This window comes from Cuculus canorus, chromosome Z (assembly GCF_017976375.1).
Source record: "Cuculus canorus isolate bCucCan1 chromosome Z, bCucCan1.pri, whole genome shotgun sequence".
Classification (NCBI taxonomy): domain Eukaryota; kingdom Metazoa; phylum Chordata; class Aves; order Cuculiformes; family Cuculidae; genus Cuculus; species Cuculus canorus.
This window is the reverse complement of record NC_071441.1, coordinates 69,818,363-69,839,163: the sequence shown is the minus strand read 5'-3', so window position 1 is coordinate 69,839,163 and position 20,801 is coordinate 69,818,363. Positions and strand designations below refer to the sequence as shown.

The 20,801-nt window shown below is 42.6% G+C and overlaps 1 protein-coding gene across 4 annotated transcripts in view; it reads right to left on the bottom strand.

The window, feature by feature from the left end:
• Positions 1 to 4,643: 4,643 nt before the first annotated feature.
• The window catches only part of KIAA1328 (KIAA1328 ortholog), a 176,705-nt gene continuing 160,547 nt past the window's right edge, over positions 4,644 to 20,801 (bottom strand). For 3 of the 4 annotated variants that reach the window (XM_054053605.1, XM_054053606.1, XM_054053607.1), the window contains one exon: positions 4,644 to 12,216. In XM_054053605.1, the coding sequence (XP_053909580.1) occupies positions 12,003 to 12,216 (214 nt within the window). In that variant the 3' untranslated portion in view covers positions 4,644 to 12,002. The remainder of the gene's footprint in view (positions 12,217 to 20,801) is intronic. The other variant, XR_008447657.1, reaches the window with a different exon arrangement.

Genomic DNA, 20,801 nt, shown 5'->3' with positions numbered 1-20,801 from the left:
ACCTTCTGTATTGAGATTTCTCATTCCCAACGAAAGATCTAAAATTTTGATTTTTTTTTGTACAGAACAAGACTGACTGTCTGATTTTATAGAGCATCCTGATTCTTACACACCTTCTATCCCCCAAGAGAACAGCTGGGAAAGCATGTATTCCCAGTGCCATCACACCCAGTCTCAGCATCCCAAAACAAGTCTACACTAGGTCATTCAGTCTGAATTAGACAAGGCATAATGCAAATAGATTAGTCAAACTGCACCAGCAGCTCCTCACACACCCTTACTTCATGTCAGAGGTCTCTCATCTGTTTCTGTTCATTCCATAAAATGTAAATTAAAGGGGTCTTACTTCACTTTATCTTAATTTTGAGTGTTGAAACAGGGTCTTGATGCAGTTTAATTAATCCCCTTTTAAAGTGAATTTGAGTTAATTCTCCCACGGGTCTCAAAGTAGACAAGTGCCCGGACTTCACTATATGGCTTAATGTTTGGCATGAGATGAAATTCTTTCAAGGTGAGCTGCTAAACCTTACACGAAGATTTCATTTTCCTTATTGCTGGATGTTGGAGGAAATGTTTTAATTCATAGAGCAGTTATAGACAGTACTGTCCTGCTCATAGTTTGATTGTAAGCCTGATGATGAAGTGGAAAGGTCACAGCTCTTGGATTCAAGTGATAGGGTGATGTTCCCACCTGCCCCATAAGCTTACAGTTCTAAAGAAGTCGGAAAAAACCCCTTTAATGTGTGATCATAAAAGCAGAAATAAGACCTCAAATTTATTAGGATTTTTCTAAATCATATATTATTTTCATACTTGGGGTTGGCAGTATAACACGCAATAGCATCTGCAAAACACTAAGTACTAGTTGAATAGAACAAATGCTTAGGAAGGGAGCCAGAAAAATGTTCATAGCAAAATTTACCAGCCCTTAAATTTAATTACAAATCCAGAACTAAAACTGTGTTCAATGAAAATTTCACTGTGGTGGGTATAGTAGAGGTGAGACTGAGCCAAAAAGTAGCAAAAAAGCAAATCCAAAACACAGAGATATGTCTCGGTCTGGGATCGTGGATGTTGCTCTGAACTTCACAGAATCACAGCATCACAGAATCACAGAATCACAAGGTTGGAAAGGACCCATTGGATCATCGAGTCCAACCATTCCTAACACTCCCTAAACCATGTCCCTAAGCACTTCATCCACCCATTCCTTAAACACCTCCAGGGAAGGCGACTCGACCACCTCCCTGGGCAGCCTCTGCCAGTGCCCAATGACTGTGCACAGTGTTGTTCACCACTGTGCAACAAGACTGAAAGACCTGGACAGGAGCACTGTCCTGTTTTGAGATCTCAAAATCTATGTCCATCCTGGGACTCCTCAGTTTTCACACAAAGTGGGACCACCCCATGGGAAAGTCAGATGAGACTCATCAGCTCATCTCTTTGCTTTCCAGAAGAATTATTTAGATAACATAAACTATTCTCTCACCCAAATTCACAATATACCACATCCACATCGTTTGTGTCTTGACACGAGTCCATACCGTAATGCACTGACTCATCTCTAACCCCGACAGGAAATGTTTGCTGCATGCCCAAAGGAGGCAGACAGGTACCTGCTCCGTTGGAGTCCCAGCTTTGCCTGTGTTTGATCACCAAAGAGCATTTTCGGAGGTGAGGGACCCACTGCAAGCCCAGGCACGCTGCCTGCATCCCCCTTCCCTCCCGCGGGTGCCACCGCCGGCTCTGATGGGCATTGCCAGGGCCACCTCAAACTTGAAATTCAGCAGCCCCACACACATGGAGTAGGCGGACAAGTGAGATCTGGCACAGACCAACAAATCCACACTGACAAACACTTTTGAACAGTCTTTGCCAGCCAAAATCTGACATTTTTTGGCTGTTTCTTTTTCCATCTCTCCAGTACCTGCCCACCTCCCCCTCGGCAGCCAAACCGTCAGTGCCTTTAGTGACTTCAAAGAAATTCTTTTTTCTTTTCTTTCTCCCTCTACTAGATCTGACGAGGGGGTTGGCTGACCCCATACCTCTGTTCAGGGCAATTAAAACAAGAAAAAGAAGAAGCAGAGGCAGAGGCAGTCCCCCCCTGCCCATGGCAGCCCGTGAGCCTCTGCTGTAGATAACACCAGACCCTGGGTCATGCACAGTCCTCTTGTGCAGAAATCATCTAGAATAGATGGTCTTATAGCTTCACAAGACTATCCACATTTATTAAGTGAAACCACTGCCTGTTTTCTGCAGCATAAAAAGTGAGCTGAAGTACAACATATTTATTGATCGCTCCTAAACACACCCTGGACCTTGCTCCCCCTCTCCTGTCTGTTCAAGCAGAGCTCAGAGCTCACATAGTCACCTACACCTCTAGCATGGGATCCAAAACTGCTGCCCAAACCTTTCAACTTCACCTTGTGACAGTGGTGGACTTGCACAGAGAGGGTCTAGAGAGACAGAGTCACTCTGTCAGGCAAGAGAGGGAGAGTTGAGCTGGCAGTGGACAGGAAACATCTACTGCAGTCATCAGTGGGGAGGCAAAGGGGTATTAGACCCCTGAGGTTAAAAGGAGAAACACAAATGGGAACGAACCTACGGAGACACTAACTGATTATCTCTGCAGTTTTCCCTGGGCTCTCTACCAGGCGCCAGAGAAGGGCTGCACTGTGCCAGCAGCAGAAAAATGTGCCAAAAAGGACACCCAGCACTGCAGAGGTTGGAGGGGACAGAGTGGAGAAGCCCAGGTGCAGGCACAGCTTGTAAGCCCTGGCTAGCCTGGCAGTGACTCCTGCTTTGTTACTGATCCCTGACACCCTGGGGAGCCACGGCAGAGAAAGAAGCCCCTGGATTTATCCCCCTTTTCCAATTAGCCTCATTCCCCCTCCTTCTCTCCCTCCGCCCTGCTGGAATCAATCCTCGTCCTGGCATTTTAAAGGGCAATGTGCACGTTTTATGGCCGTCCCCTATAAAACCATTCTACATGATAACACATCCAGCCCTTTATTAGGGACGTTTGGCAAGTTTATTGGCCAGACATTTTTCTGCACTGACAGATGAGGTCCTGCCATCACTTCTGTGAGCACGCGAGGCCCTCTCTCGTGTCCCCTCCTCCCCTCTCCTGAGCCGTCCAGCCTTGTGGTGTGGGCAGCTCACAGCCATCCTTCCTGCACTGCCAGCCCTCAGCCCCAGATGCTGAAGTCCTTGAGTGTCCTACATTTCACCTGCAGCCAGGCAAGGGGCAGGGAGCAGCAGGGCAATCCTCCCCCAGTGCAGAACCAGATGCATTTAATTAGCCCTATACCGCCCAAGGGCAATTAACTCTTTAAAGCCAGGGAAATGCTCTTAGATCTGTGCACAGGCATCTTAGAGGGCAGATTTTCACCTCTGCCTCCATCACAACAGGATGGCTGTGCACGAGTCCTAGTTTCTCTAGGGCCAGGCTGTGCACTGGAGAGCTGGAGGGCTTTTAAGTATCTTCGAAGAATAATCACTCTCATTAGATACTAGGGAACCAACTGGCCTTCACAATTATGGGTACTGTGATGCTTTGCTCCCCTCAACCAGAATTCCAAGATCACCACAAATGTAAGACCCCTTTCCTGCAGTGCTCCATGCCGAGATGAAGCAGACTGGGACCCAAGAGCTCAATGCATGTTTACATAGGGCAGAGCGAATTTGTTTTCCAAGAAAGCTTCAACTGCACTGCTGAAAAGTATTTGTCTCAAACCGATTTTAGCGTCACCAATGCTGTCTGTCGAGCTCCTCCTCCACTTGCCCATAAGGACCTCTGTGAAGACAAGAGGACTTGATGTTAAAGCCAGACATGGGTTTTATCTTCTTGGGTTCACAGCTGTCTATGTGTGTAACAGCAAGTGGCAGGGCCAGCAGGAGTTTAACAAGAGGTCAAGGATTAACAACAGAGACTGAAATTTATTTAAGTGCTTACCTGGAGTCTCCTCACTGCACTTCTGGGCTGCTGGCTGCTGCTGTGGGATCTGCTGCCCAAGCACCATTGTAGACGGGGCAGAGGAGGTCCCTGGGAAAAGGCTACAGCAAACACACGAGGTCAGCAAGGAGAGGGTGATCTCGGGCTGACAGGCAAACCTCTGGTTCGGGTCCTGCTCCGCTGAGGCAGCATTCGGGAAGCCGCCCTCCCAGGTCATAGCAAGAAGGTCCATATCACCTTTCAGGCATTTCGGTCAAACGTTGCACAGTAAAATGGAGGTGAATGTAAGGCTGTGCTGTGATTCCCACCCTGCAGGGAGTTTTGTGCACAGCTCTCAGTTTTGCTTGCCCACCTTGACCCGTTGTCATTTGTTGAACTCTTAGCCCCGCCACCAGGAGCGTCGTCGGGCTCCCTGCACTCGCCAGCCCCCTGCCCGGTGTTGGTTCACATGTCACATTCCCGGGCTGTGTTATTCTTAAGTACTGTAAATCTCTCACTATTATTCTCCCACTTGATATAGTGAACTGTGTCATTTTGAAAGGAAATACATAACAGTATATTAAAGAAATCACGGATCTCCTCATTCATGTTTAAAACAAATTTATTACAATGTAAGAAACCCTGAATAGCATGAATTTATTATAATGATTTAAGGCTCCTGGCACTTGAGTTAAAAATGTCTCTCAATAAATAACTTTCCCTTGAAAACACAGCAAATTAATATAGTTTACCATTTCCAAAGTTATATAAATCCAAGAGGCTTAAATCAACAGTATGCTGGATAAGATTACTCTTGCTCAGCCAGAGCTTGGTATCACAATCAGAAGGATGCAAAAAGTAGTAAAAAATGGATGGCTTTTTTTTTTTTGGTCACCTTTCTCTCCCTTCCACCACCCTAGGCTATGTCTGTTCTATGAAAGTCAGACTAATGTGAAATGGATGAAAGCAGCTGTGGCCTTTGCACACAGGTATCATTAAAACAGAGCGGCTACTCCACCATCAGACTCAACAAACGCCACACTGATATTTCCCTGAAGTGCCTCTAACACGCTGTTTTCGGTAGCGGCGTTTTAATTTGACTGCATACCCAGGAACCGAGATGCCTCCAGCCTGGCTGCCTCCAACTCTGCCGCGGCCTCTCACGCCCAGAGCAAACCCAGGGCTGCCTCCTCTGAAGCACTGGGGAGCACGCGAGACAGCTGTGGTCTCAGTCAAGGTTTTAAATAACCCCCATTGCAAGGTTGCTGTGCAATCATTCAGACGGGCCAACTTCTCTCTTCTCAGGGGTCTCCAAGTCAGGAAAAATGGAAAGATGCATGTGCATAGAAGTCCATATTAAGTGGATTTGGACAAAACTGTAGGGCAAATATAAGCACAAAAAACCCCCCTATATGCATGAAAAGAACTATGTGCACAAACACCCACACCTAATGCAGTGCAGGATTCCCCAGAGGTGAGACAGGAGTGGGATCATGTCAAGGGGAGAGCCCGCCCGTCTCCTGGGGCTGGATCCCACTGCATAGCAAGGCAAGTGAAAGCCCACGAGTGGCCAGAGCCACCGGTGGGACCGGCAGGGTTTTGGCCAGCACTGAACTTGCCCCGAGGAGTGTCTCCTAAGCTCAACAGCTGTCAGGGACAACAGCCTCTGCACATCTCTGCGTGCTGGAGAGCAGTGGTTTGGCTCAGCTGTGTATACAGCGAGGTGCCACCAGCACCTGACTCAGAGGGGAAAAGACTCGCTCTGCATCGACCTTTCCACTTGACAGGTCACCGTGCAGGCAGCAAGAAGGGTTCAGTATCACTGGTTGAGCAACCTGAGAGCCCTTCCCAATCAGCCCTACTCTCAGTAGGGTCTTCAATGGCTTTTTTATTTCGTGAAGGTCTAATTCTTTTTCCTTTACTGTCAATGTGTCATTTTTTTTCCAGAAGGTGGCTGATGACTATTTTTTTAAATAAAGTGCAGTACCAGTGACATTCTGACAGTGTCAATACAGCCGGAGTACACCCACCTGAGCTTTTCAGCATGGGAAGTTAGGGCTGTTAAGGGTCCAATTGACAGCCTTGGTAACTTCAAGTCCTCTGTACAGCAGACGAGAAGTTATTAGGTACAGACAAGGCTTTCAGGTCACCCAGTCCACCTCCCACCCCACCTTTTAATTGTCTCTCTCACCCAAGCTATAAATATCTGACTTCTCATCTTGTTTCCTCATTATGTCAATTCTAGCAGTCCCTGATCATTTTTATTACTCCTTACTGAAATCTGCCAGTAAACTCTCTGGTAATGAGATCCCTGTGCTGAAGGCACCCGTGCAAACAGAGGGGCACCAGACCCACTGACAAGGAGCCACTTCCTCTGCAATTTGAGATGTCATCGCCTCCTCACCTCCACCTCAAAAGCCTCCTTGTCTGTTTTTGTTGCTATCAGATATAATCACCTCATGCTTTGTTCGCTCTTCTCCTTCTGAGAGTTTCTGCTGTCTTGGTCTCCCACATCCCATCAAGCATGTGTCTCACAAACTGTTTTCAAGGTGGCTGAGTTTGCAGATGCTGTACCCCCAGATTCACACTCCATCCCAAATTGAATCCTGCAATTGTTTTGGGTTTTTTTCCCTGCTTGGTATTTCTACTTCACATTATTTTTTTCCTCAACTCTTCTAAATTTTGTAGGGATTTTTTACTCACAGACTTTCTGCTTCCAAGAAAGACCCATGATCTAAAAAGCAAAGAGACCAAGTACCCAGCCCAACACCTACAAACAAGGCTTCTGAACTAGCATGAAAAGGGAAATACTGTGCACATGAGGCTACAGTGTTCATAGCACCACCACCTCCTCCCCTGTAAACCCTTCAAGATGCTCAAATGCTGGAGAAAGCTCAATAACAGGGCCCCCACAGCATCCAGGGGCTGGAAAGCTGAGATTGGGACACAAGGTGTGAAGGATTCCATCTCATCAAACCAGGAGTTTATCCGTGTGTTTGGGCTACTCACTGTTTGACAACAGTTGGAAGATTCTGACAAGGTCCTTTTAGAATTTTAATGCAACTTCCTTGCAGTCATCTCTAGCTTGAGAAAGGATCAGCTTCCGTGTCTATGAATGCATCTTGTCCTTTCCTTTCTTACCAGGTCTAGCAGTGGGGAGGAGTTACCACATTTTCCTTAATGCACACAACACTCATCGTTTAGTGTTTGGACAAGGGCTTTAATCAACTCCACAGTTCAAGGTTTTAAAGTAGTATCTAGTAAGCAACCAGGAAAGATAACTTTTTCCAGTTTTCACTTCCCTCTTGCCTGCAGACAGAAGACCAGAAAGAATGAACTTACACTACAAGACTGGTTATTGAATGTTATGACTGAATAAAGTGGTTGGTTTTCACATACAGAATGACTCCTGAATTAAGGAAACTAGGAATTTACAGCTGTCATTGCAGCTTACCGATTGGTTTGTTTGCTGGGGCCCTCTGGGTATCTCTAACCTCATGTAAGCCAGAGCCTCACTTATCAGCAACACCTGAGTTCTCCAGTCTAGTTTCTCAATTACTGAAATCAACCCTTTAAGTCTCAAAGTACATGAAATCTGAGAGCTTCAGCTTCTGATGGGAACGACTGGCCAATACACTTTCGTCCTAATAGCTTACTGTTCACAGACAAATTGTTGGTGGGTGTGTCCAGTGCCTTCTGCCGTAGGAGATAATGTAAGTCACAGATCGTCCAAGATGTGGCAGTGAGCACACCTCATCAGCAGAACCCAAAGAATGCTGCCGAGGAAGGCAAAGTGGCTTCCCCTGAAGCCACTGAATCAAATCCAGTTCCCCCACCTCCCCATCCTCCTGCTGAAGGTGAGATGCAGTAGCATCCCCTGTGAACAACTGTGGCCATCAAGCACCAACACTGATTAAACCAAGTTTCTTGATCTATTTTAGCTGACTTCTGCTTTCAAACACCCTTCCCAAGGATCACATTGAAAGCTCTGCTACAACCATGTCTGTAACACTCAATGTAGCCTGTTCTCTCACAGCTACAGGGAGCCACAATATTGTAAAACATTTATTGTCACTGTGAGCAGATAAGCCTTCAAGAGGTGCACAGAGCAGCTATGGACAGGGAAAGGCATCTTCCAGGAGAGCCATCCAGTCATAGCACACTTCTCTGTTTCTGCTGGTTTAAATCACCTTATTCAATATTCTGTGTTGTCTTATATAGCATGCAGTTATGTAAATTTATAAATCATACACTAATTAGCACACAATTTCATAAATTTAGTGTGTGAAAAGGGAGGTTTCTAACTAACCAGGCTGTGCTCTTTCCCCCTCAGGTGGTACAAATTTAAACACTGCTTGAAGGCTGTATTTAAGAAAATCTGTGCTGCATCTTTTAGAGTTTAACCCCAGGCTCACGTACGCTTTCAAGGGATATCTTTTGGATGTCTGGAGCTCAAACTCTCTCAAGCATAGCTAAGCTCTTTCCCCTACCTCCTTAACTTCAAACCTCCGTAGCTCATTGGATCACTGCAAAGTTTCTCCCGTATTCAGATTCTTGCTATATGTAGTATCACATTCTTCTGTCATCCAAGCCCACACCACCATTCCTTCCAAGCAATTAAATTCAGTCCATGCCTGGGTTATACTCAGGATCTACCTTATCAACCCCTGTGCTCTGGCCTTCCTGTCTAGCTACTTAAAATGGGAACAGCTAAAGTTAGGCCACATCTGTCTTTCTCTGATTTATTAGGTATCCTTGGAGAGTAGCTCCCCAAATGCAGGAACAAGATCTGGAATAGGAATGGGGAGTCCCTCCCCTGCCCTTCTGACAGCAAAACCCATGTCCAAGAGAGGAAGAGAATCATGGAAAGCTACAAACAGTTCCCCATCTATCTTAGCAAACTGGAGATTCACAATATATATGACGTGATGATGTGTAAACCGGAACATACTGTCAACGGCAGAATTGACACCTGAGCTGGATCAAAAAAAACCCCAACAGGACAGAAATCAAATAAACAGTAGTTTGGAAGATGAAAAGAAATCCTCAGATAATTTATTGGATTATGACCTCACATACATACATAAACATATGCTTAAGATGGGGTTCAACAGTGAGACTGAAGAGGCCAGAACTGGAAAGGCGGAAGTCATGTTGCTTCACAAAGCCTCATGTAAAACACAGCCCAGTGTTTAGCTGAAGCATATTAACTGCAAACACTCTGGACAAACAATCTATGGCTGGACTGACTCCCCAGCGGCAGCTTCCTAATATAGGAGCTTAAACTTAAAAGGACACTGTCAAGTGATTGCTTTTGCTAGTTTAATTTTTGCATTTCCTCTACTGTTTTAGCAGATGGAAAACAATTCCCCTCCCAGTCCCAACTACTGATTTTGTCCTTTCCTATTTGACAATCATTGATTTTTTTTTCTAAAGCTATAAATGTTTTAATAACTTCAACTTTGTAGTGCCTCATGGCAAAATATCTTTGCTTGCACTGACTGCTAAACACTATTCCTAATGTACTCCTGATAACTAGAGCAAGAGCCAGCATTATAAAAAAATCATTTTTCACAGGGTCTACCAAATTAATAGCTTTTGTTTCTTTGTCCACATCTCACAGACAGTTAAAACTGGCAGGTCTTCACCCATCAGACATTTCAACCACCTTAATTGTAGAATTCTTGGCTTTCTAAAAGTATGCCTTTTGCATAGCTCTGACTGATGGACAGCACCTCAAGTGCTGAGCCCACAATCCTGACAATGTCCTTTTAAAAAGAGCAACTACCAAAATATGGGTTCAAGTCAAAAGTCATCAGCAGAATTAGAATTGTTAATGAATAAAATGGATCATAAGGAATCCTAAAGCAGTTAAATATTGGCACCCACAAAGAACCAAAGAACAGAATGCTCCCACGCAATGTTCTCAACCGGGTACACAAAGGCACCTTTCAAGAGATATACATGTATTTTTTGCTGTTTCAAAAGGTCAGTTAGCACTTATTAGAAAAGGCAATTAAAGTTTCAGTCAAACTGGAAAAGAGAAGCAATTGGACTGAAATCAGAGAACTGTTTCTTTATAAATGTCAAACCTTAACAAAAAAAAAAACCCCAAAAACCTAAAAAACACCAAAAATCAACCCCAAATCCTAAGATCTATGTAATGGTCATTTCTTTACGGTTTTCCACCATCTTCCTGCTGCTCCATGTACATTTTTCTATTCTTTCCCTGCCCTCCTAAAGATGCAGACTATTCAGCCGGCAAAATGATAAAATCTATATCCCCATCTGTTATAGCTGAGTCAGGGCACCAAATACCTCTTTGGGGCTTTAAGCAGAAACCTGTGCCTTTGCAGCCTCCAGGGAGAACAATAGGGTCAATCAACAGTAGATGGACATCCTGTAAAGAACTATAATACTTCACTGACAGCAGCATAGACCAAGCAGGGTCTTTTCACAGGAGTCATTTTCTGGTCCGGTATGGCTGCTTCCCTCCTTTAAACTCCTCCAAGCTGCATTTAAAATTCAGTTAGAATGTAAGAGGAAGATACCACCTAATTTGTGATTAAGACTGGGCATGAATGAAACAGCTCAGAGTAACCTGAGGTTCATCTTCTCCTTCTTTCTCCTTTGTTTCATTGCCATAAGAGCACGGCGCTGCCAGAAGCACACGCTAGATATTCTGTACTGATGCTCTCATTAGAGACGCACCACGGGCTTTGTTGCCGAGTTTTGCTCGCTCCTCACAGGGCACCAGACACTGCATAGGAGCAAGCACGTGGGAGGCAGGCAGCAGCGATACCCCAAGCATCAGTACAACAACTCGCTGCCCTTCAGATAAGCAGGGTTGCCTAAAGAGGCTGTCAGAAAAGCTGTACTGGCCCACGAAGTGGGGTTTAGGAGCAAATGGCCTAGAACTTGCCCATACTGGCTCAATTCTACCTTTCCCTCACTGAAATTTTACTGTGCAAAATGAGTATTTTAGCCTCATATTTCCAGGAACACATGCCGATGGCTACTGTTACAATAAAATATGAACACTGCATTATGGAGAAAATGACCACTAATCCTGTAATCTGCAGTCATTTTTACCAATTCGGCACATTTCTTTAAATAACCAAGTACATGCAGTAGGTGGAAGTGCATTTAAATAAACTGAAATAGATACAGCATGAATAATTAAAGCCAGCAGGGAAATGGGCATTGTGAGCCACTAGTGGAAATAATTACTGATTTGTCTTATTTACAATGGAGCCTGGATAAAGGATCAAAATAGTGCAAGTTAGTGAAAATGTCTTAAGACTGTTCTTACACTACTACTACTATATATTTCATCTTGAAAAGAACATCAAATAGGTTTTGGACCACTACCATGTCTGACTGTGTTCTGCTATTTCAGGGTTAGGTTACCTATCACATAAACTCTCTTAAAAAGCACTGCTTTAGACAGGAATATATTTCAAATGGATGCCTAGTACATCAACCTGAAACATCATCTATTAATGTTATGACACACTGTATAGTTAATTTTATGATATATCCCCTAAAAACACAGTGTGTTAAATATCAGAACGTTGAAAGAAAAAGTAGATCATAAAATCACTGAAAAAGTACTAAAGTGCTTGTACCTTTATAATATGTCAGGTTTTAAACAGACTTGTTTAATTAGAAAATAATCTACTCTGAACGTGGTAGTTCCTGAATGTTAGGCAGTTCTGGCAAACTGCTTTAGAGCTAAAAATCGATAATGAAATGTACTTCCGATTTGAGGCTGGCAAAACTGTGACTTCAATCTATTATAAAATGTTGTAGATTAAAAAAAAATTCTACTTTAGAGTGATTACTTGGCACATGAAAGGTTTAGAAAAAAAAGGCAATGCTTTCTGTACCTGAACAACATTCTCGCACCATGATTTCTAAACCCAAAATGCTGATTAGCTTTGCTTCAGAAGAGGGAAAACAAGCAGTTATCACTCAAATAATTTAAAAATGATACTTTAACACAAGCAAATCAGCAATATAAAGGTCCTAAAAATTCTACTGGAGGACTGTAGACCAATGAGGCATGTCAAATGAAGAAAATCTCCTCGAGAAGCCGGCTCTCTTCTAGCTCATCTGCCCTGCTTCTGGAGTGGCAAGGGGTGTGGTACCAATACGATGGCCAGCTGCTCACACGATGAGACATCTGCATTTTGTTCCTGTCATAAGATTCTCTGCAGAGGTATCCCGGGGCAGATATCGGGCTCATAGCTTCAACCAAGTCAAGAATACTGGCTTCGTACCTGCAGAAACACACCAAGAAAATGGAGCTCCATTAAGCATCACAGCATCATGCAGTAATTGAATCCAGTCTTCCTGCCTTCATAATTCAGACTAGATCCAGATTTATCTGATGGGGGCCACTAGCACAGAACAAATTTTGCTGCATATGTTCCTCTGAGGAATACCAACACACAGGTGGTGAAAAAGTGGTGAGCAAAACATGGGTGCTCAGGTTATTTTAAGCTGTTTCATCAGCTTTTCCATTTGAGCTGCGTAATGTCTTAGTCGCGCTCTGGAGACTGAGGACAGATTTCAGAGATATGACAGCCAAAAACACCGAGCAGGTACAAGGCAGACCCACACAGGTAATGGTGAAGTGACTTATACACATGCTGCACTTTTTTGAATAGACCTCTACACTTGATTTAGTTTCCCAGGGATTTGAAAACAGCAGGAGACTTTATTATTATTGCCACAAACTACACATGCTTCCTGTAAATCTCTATGCACTATATAGAGTCTGTCTGGTGGAAGCACTGAAGGAATATAATCTAAGCAAGGCAATACAAAATCAACACATCGGGCACCAAGAGAGAAGGCAAAGGTGCTCAACATTACTCAGGCTGTCCTTTAAGTGTGAGTACAGATGTGTGGGAAGATTGCAAGTGAATGTTAGCTGGTAACACACATTGAATAATGGCAGTTACTTCAGACAGAGAGTTCCTATTAATATTCACACAAGAGAAACCTGATCTAAATACTAGCACAAGATTGATCATTACAATATATTTTCTCCTGTCCAGTTTTAAATATCTTAAACGATTTCATTTCCACTGCTTCCTCAGGGATGCTGTTCTCCAATCTAAGAGATATCACTCAAGAGTTTTACGCAAAAGTTCCCTTTGTTCCATCCTATTGTTAACACCAACCTGCCTGATGCTGAAATAATTCACACATTCAAAGACTTACACAGACAGAACAGAACATTATTCACAGCACCCAACCTAAGGTATTGGCATAGTTGTCTGGTTTCCATAGTGTCTCCTGTAAGCAGGAGTTCATCGATAGTGTGACAAAACATCTCAAGCTGTCTCCTGGTTTAATAAAAGCCTCTGTTTTTTCTTTCAGGGCAGTGGGAGACTAGGAAGACTAAGCAACTAAGTAAGATAGCTAGGGTAGGTTCCTGAACTCAGATGGGATGAAAAATTCTTAGGTACTAATATTCAGTTTATTTGTGTGAAAGATTAGCAGCAGCCAATATACCTCCTAGAGGCAGTCTACTGCTTCCACTGCCCAATAGCATCATGCAGCAGCAGAAGCAGGTAAAAAAACTTCCTTCACTAAACTAGCAACACCATGCAAAATATCCTTTGTTAGCTCCAGTGGTGAGTGTTATGTCCCAACCATCATCAGAAAACTGATCAAGGCACAGTAACTAGGTATATCCAAGACACAGAAATGCTTCCTCAGCTCAAAGGAGTTAAAGGTGATTCTGACAGGTTAATAACAATGTTAAGGGCAATCACTGAAGTTATGCTATGATTGCTTGGAAAAGTCAGCTCTCATTTCCTTCAAATTTTATCAATTCTTCCAATCTGATGGTCACCATTGTTTCCAAAAACAGCCCAACTTGTCATTATTGCCTCTCAAGGCTCTCTCCTCTATTTGACTACCTATAGGATGTTTTGTTTTCCTTTGGATGTACTAGCTTGCATTTCACCCAATCAGAAACCTTTTTTTGCAAATTTCTTTTTCACATAATTAAGCTTGTCTATGCATCTTGCTATTGCCAGTCTCTTTAAATCACTCCTAACAGCCAAAAATAAGTGACTCAGAACAAAAAAATATATACAGCTTTAGCTTTGTTTCAATTGGACCGTGTGAACCCCACACGAAAGTGATGCCTTACAGCTCCCCTGACCAAAAATTTCAGGAGGACAGCAGGGTTTTGGGTAGCCACGCAAGACCATTGTAGAGGGATCTGTTGTTTGAATTAGCATTCAGAAAATACCCACTAAAGACTGAGGCTCCTTAAAGATATCTCCAACATATGATGGAATAAGCCGCACTGATAGTGAGAACTAGTACATAGCTATATTAGACTTATCACGTAGAGAAAGTTTTGGACTAGACTCTATATAGATATACACAGATGCTTTGAACCCCAAAGAAACCCAGTTGACACATACACTGGTTTCATTAGCCACACCTAAAACTTCTTTTTAGATTAATCTAGTCTAGCACACAAAATGCTTATCTCCTCTGACTGTAGTGCTATCATAAAATTTCAATTTCTCCAGCAGCCACATTCAATCACAGATTAGGTAGGGGGAAACCAAACCAGCCAGTGCATTTATAGCAAACGTGCAGGCCCTAGATTTCAGCAGTACCTCCGAGTTCATTTCTTCTGCAAGTTTATCTAAGTTTTACAGCATTTCTGCTATCAGGAAGCCTAAATGATTTGGCAGATTACAAGTGCAGCAAATAGCAAAGATTATGTAAAAGACCAGGTGTTGTAAATCAGTCTATTTGACACCACAGTTATATATGCAATAAAGTGAATGAACTCTGCTAACAGAGCGCTATCTGATAAAGAGAATGCTCCTTGCAGGTATTTAGTGTTTAATCCCATGATAATGGTTTGCCCTGGTTTGGCTAGGCAGCATCACACAGAGTCTGGCTGGAGGCAACAGAGTAGACCTAGAATGGTTTGAAACTAGCAAAGACAATTTTCTCTACATTTATTTGTATCCAAATATTTAAAGAGACACAGTCAGAATGCTCAAATCTTGAAATGAAACTTTCTTTAAAACCAGGATATGTATTCCTTGCACGATCTGAATAAACGCATAAGTAAAAACAGGGTTCATTATTATTAATATGACACTTAAAAGCTTCAGTGAAGTCAAAGCCGCAGGATCAAGCACACAAGAGTCAGAATATTTCAAACAGGAAAACTGATCTGGCAAACTTGGCTGGTGAATAGTGAATCCTCTTCTAATGCAAATCAACAGCCAAGAGCTCCTCATATTGTTCGTGCTTCCCAAGGAGAAAAATAATCCCAAACATTCCTGCAGAAGTATGAGCACCATATATTAAGCCACAATTCCTTATGTACAGATGCTCACCCAAGCGATCAAATGTCCCATCAGTGCTAGATGCTTACGTATATTTTCTTTGATGGTTTTTGCCCTCTCACAGAAGGAAAATGAGGTGGGCAACTGTATCTTTAAGGACAGTGATAATACAGTCTGTCTTCACCTTTTTGGGACTTTTGCCAGTGTGTTGGAAAGTCAATGAGCACCTCCAAAACAGACTGGAAAACGAACTCTTTCTAAGCCTGGTTTTGACACTTCACCATGTACATTTTTTCATCTTTCATGAGCTTTAAAGTCTACCCATTTCATCATAGGAGAAGAAAATTTGTGAAGTTTAGTCTACAAGTTCAGACAAGTCTAACTAGACAGCTGAAGTTTGGTGAAATCATAAAATCTCAAAGAACTCCATCAGGAGAGGGAACACAAAGAATTAGCGTACAAAGCATGAGGAAGGTAAGGCCGTATGTGAGAGAACAGAGATAGGAGCAGAGAGAACAAGGCAAGGTAAGCTTTTTTAAAGCTCTTCTTTCAATGAAGAAATTTGAACTTTGCTTTTAATATAGAATGTAAAGCTCCAAATGAGGCTGAGAGAGCAGCATGGAGATGCCCAAAGTATCTGAGAGGTAGGTACTACTGGGATCAAGCCAGGATATCTGGGTAGCTGTAGAGCTCTGAGCTGGATGGCTGAATCTGTCCTGGTGACACTGTGACAGTATTCCCTTAATCTCCTCTGTACAATTAACACAGGTTGTTGGAAATTTGGCTCCTCAGCCACTAAAGTGCTTTTGGAAATTTTATTAGAAACTTTCAGTATTGGCTGCTAATTACGTAAGTATCTAGTAGTGTCTATACACTTTTAATGTAAAAGAGTTTTGTAGTCCATCACTAAAGTAACCAGAACCATCATAAAGCACTACAATTCAGAATAGCTCATTAAACGCTCACACTTTAAAGGGGAAAACAGCACAAAAATAAACACAGGTTGGCACAGAGCCCAATCCTTCCTTCCACAGTATTTCTATTTCACTGCCTGTGCAGCAGGAATACAACTCAGAACACCTACAGGTGCATGTTACTTCGCACTGTGTTTCCAAACCGAATGGGAAGGAAGGCTTTCACATTCTTATGACAAACACGCAAATGTGGATGTTGCTCTGGGAACCATAAGACCACTTATTCCCAGGATGGTTGCTGAGAAATCACCTGAAACCACTTGGTATTCTGTCTAATAAAACCTACTGGGCAATCAGAATTCAGACAGTCCCACAATGTGCAGTACCTAAAAACCAGTCAGATTGTGCCAAAGTGATGCACAGAACTCATTACTGCACAGGATATTACAGAAAATGGTGCTCTTGAAGGTAAGCACAGAGCATCCTTGTATCAATTGCTCAACAGTGATGTTTGTTTATTTATTTAGACATTTGGGATGTGTCATTGAATTCTTAAAGTTTGTCTATTTCCCATTGCTGCTAAAATATATTTCTTACACGTTGTTCAATTTTTCAACTACACTATTGTATTTTCATATTGCACGGTCCCATTTAACTAATATAATTTGTTCCTTCCTGGAAAAAACAGCATAACCCCAAACAAGTCTGATATTTGGAGGAGCAAGTATTTCCCTATGAGGCAGAATAACTAAACTTATTAGAGCCATAAATACCCTGGCAGCGAGACATATGTATATTTATTTAAACAAGCCGTGTCAGATATTATTTGACGCCTATGTGCAGAGATATCTTTTCATTTACAGTCTCTGAAAATTTATTCTTCAACTATAAATGTGTACAAAACACACAGAATGTCTCTTCTGCAAGGTGATGGCATTTCAACAAAGCATACCGGCAATACGGTTTTCGAGATTAGTAGCTGTATAGGCTTACTTTATTTAACTATATATACTAGAAGAAATAAAAAGGTTTATTTTTATACTACTGCTTATAATTTTAACATAAAGTTCAAAGTGATTTACCAATGTTACATGAATTGCCTTTGAATTACAGTACAGTATCATGCCTAAGTATAAAGCCTAACACTATTTTGTATTCATAAACCACTGCCTGCCTCCAAGCACTCCACAAATACTAAATACAGCTAAAAACATATTCAAGGGGTAGGGAACACACCCATTTTACAGAAAAGGAAACTGAACTTATTGTTATTATAAAGCAAATATCAAATCCCTATTTGACTGGAATAAATAAAAGTAGAGAGAAAACGGATGCAAAGTGGCCTCTGCAGTCAAACTGCCCCAAACCTGAAGACACCAGGCTAGTGACATAATCTGAGGTTATCTGGAATAACGATTGATCACCCATCTTCAGGTTAACCCAGGTTCTGTGGGTGAAGGGCAGAACTCTACTCAAATTAAAGAGTCCTAGCCACTTTCTGCTGTCTTTATTCTTGCATCTACAATTCATAGAATCATAGAATCACTAGGTTGGAAGGGACCCATTGGGTCATTGAGTCTAACGCTCCCTAAACCATGCCCCTCAGCACCTCATCCACCCGTCCCTTAAACACCTCCAGGGAAGGTGACTCAACCACCTCCCTGGGCAGCCTCTGCCAGTGCCCAATGACCCATTCCACGAAATTTTTTTTTTCTGATGTCCAGCCTGAACCTCCCCTGGCAGAGCTTGAGGCCATTCCCCTTTGTCCTGTCCCCTGTCACCTGGGAGAAAAGGCCAGCTCCCTCCTTTCCACAACCTCCTTTCAGGTAGTTTTAGAGCATATGGGATGATAGAGGTATGTCCCTGGCTTGTCCTTTCAACACACAATATACCAATCTACTGTACAAAAATTTGCCTAACTCATCTTTCAACCTGCAGCTTCCATAACGTTCTGTGACAGCAAACTCAGGACATTCGTTGCTATTGAAAGACATACTTTGGTTGATCTGTTTTAATCTGATAGCCTGCTACTGTCATCCAGTGCTTTTTAAGTATTGACTGCAATTAGTGTCTCATGTGGGGGGATCTGGTGAACAACCGCTGCACTCTAAACTTATCCACCACCTTCACAACTTTGCAAACCCGGATCATTTTCTCATTCAGTCTTTTCCTATCCAAACTCATACCTTGTGGGTCTCCTTGTATGGCAGCAGCTTCATTGCCTTGATCACTTTAATCTGGCTGTGCACCTTTTCTGGCTTCCACTATGCCTCTCTGAGAGGCAGAGACAAAAAGTACATGTAGGAATCAAAACATGAGTACACCAAGGCTTTTATATCCACAAGCTTTTGTGAAGCTCTGGGAAGCATTTGACTTGCAAACTGTCACCACCTGCTCTGAGTTCAGTATCAGACAGGCATGGTGCTGATGACTCTTCCCTCGGTAAATTAGCTTTTAGCCTACTCATTTTTTTTATGGTTTCTTTCTAGTCAAGTGCCATTTGTCTATCTGAAGGAACTTAGTATCATCCACAAACTTAACTTACTACATCACCCAGAAGATTTTACTGCTCACTTCTTGCTCCGTGTCACTGATGAAGAACCAGTCCAGTGGGTTCCTGGGGAACCTCAATGCCAATTCTTCTGCATCAGGAAAATGAATGCTAAGTCTCTTTGCCTGCTATCATTTAATCAGCAGTAAATCCATAGAAGATTTTTTCCTGCAATTCTGCAGAAGCTTGATTTCTTCAACAGCCTTGGGCACCTTGGCAAAGGCCTTTTGAAAATCCACATGCATTATGTCCACTGGATCGTCTTAGTGTCACCAGATTTCTGGATTCCGGATCTATAGGTCTGGGCTGATGCCTCAGATTCTTCCTTCTCTTTCATGCTCCTGTATGAGCATTAGCCAGATTTTAACCAGCAAGTTATTTGGCCCAGCAAGCCTGAGATGTACATGCTAATGAACATTATAGACTGGTTGGATAGGAAATGAAAGGTGAGAAAGAGAAGCCAACTTTGAAGTCATTCCCTGAAAGGCTACAAGTCAGGATAGGGGACCTTAACTTTAAAGTGTGAACTGCACCCTCAGTGACCAAAAACCATCCGTAGGGGATATCCCAATGCACTGACCCCTAAGATGCCAAAATGAAAAAGAGAACAAAGAGAAAAAACAAGATTAAATGCAGAACCAGAGACAAGTGGATTTTGCCAGTAAGACTGAGATTCCCATTTTATTTTCATGCAGGTTGGGACTCTGAGCAGACACTTCACTGTGGGGTACAGGAGGAGGCAAATTCAACAGTGTATATATGTATTTAAACCAACTCTAGGTTGGGATGTATTTCTTACCTGTAACGGGTCTGTATTTTCCAAAGGCATCTCAAATTTCTTAATTCTTAAAGAAAAAGATCAGACTGCAGAATATTTCAAAGCAATTAAAAAAAGATCTGAGCCGTTTATTTAAAATACATCACACAATGTAAAACAGAATATATTTACACAGTGTCCTCAGCAAGAGCCTCCCGGAGTGCTGTAAAACCCACACTCACATAATAGAGAGCTTACAGTATCTGAGACTTTTAGAAAACTCTCCGAGGCGGTATTCACAGAATCATAACCTAGAGAAGGAAAAGACTTATTAGATCATCCAGTCATCTCCCAGCTGACAGAGAACCATTCCCGACAGTGTGCTTCCTCACATTTGTTGCTAACAACCAGCCTCTCGCTGTTCTCCTTGAGAAGTCATTGCAGAGCCAACTATACCTCACACTATCATTACCATTATTACTTATTTATAGGCTACAGTATAACCTAAAGGGCCTTCATCAGGATCAGGGGGACCCACTCTACAACCACTTGTAAGAGTGATCCTCTCTCCAAAAAAGCACACAGCTAAAGTCTAGCGGGAAAGCTACAACGCACAATTAAGGAGATCAGTTAGCACGGAAAGTTCCATTCCACAAATGTTCCATGCATTTTTGCTTTGGAGTTTGGTAGGAGGAAAATGTATCTGTCATAAACAAGAACATGTTTCTAATAGTCAGCTAGAGATAAACAAAGAGGATTTTCTTCCTGCCAGCTTCACACTATTAGTTATAGCTAAAGATCTGGCACAGTACTGAGAAATCCATCTCCTTCTTTGGTGCAAATACTCCTTAACTATTTAAGCAATATTACATTTCTCCCTTCTCTTCCAGTCTCAGTCAAGGTTTATCTGAGCTACACGTATTTTAATCTTCTCTCATAAATCAATACCTCTAGCATAGCAACAGATTTTGCCACTCTCATCCGATCTTTAACAACATCTTTTCAGTAAGCGATCACCCAGAAATGAGCACCACATTCCCCTGGTGGGGTTACACAGAAGCAGAGAGGAGATCGGCTCCCTCTACCACTCACATCATGCTTGTCTGTGCAGATTCAGATGACTACACCCTTTTTCCTGCCACTTCTCCGCTCCGCAGGTCCCTCTCTTGTGTGTATGTTTTGATAGACTGCACTGCAATACATCCCTGTATGCTGCAAGTCCTACAACACCAATGAACTCAATGCTTCATTTTCTGGAGTTACTAACAACTATCACTAAGTCTTGTGGAAAATGGCATCAGATATT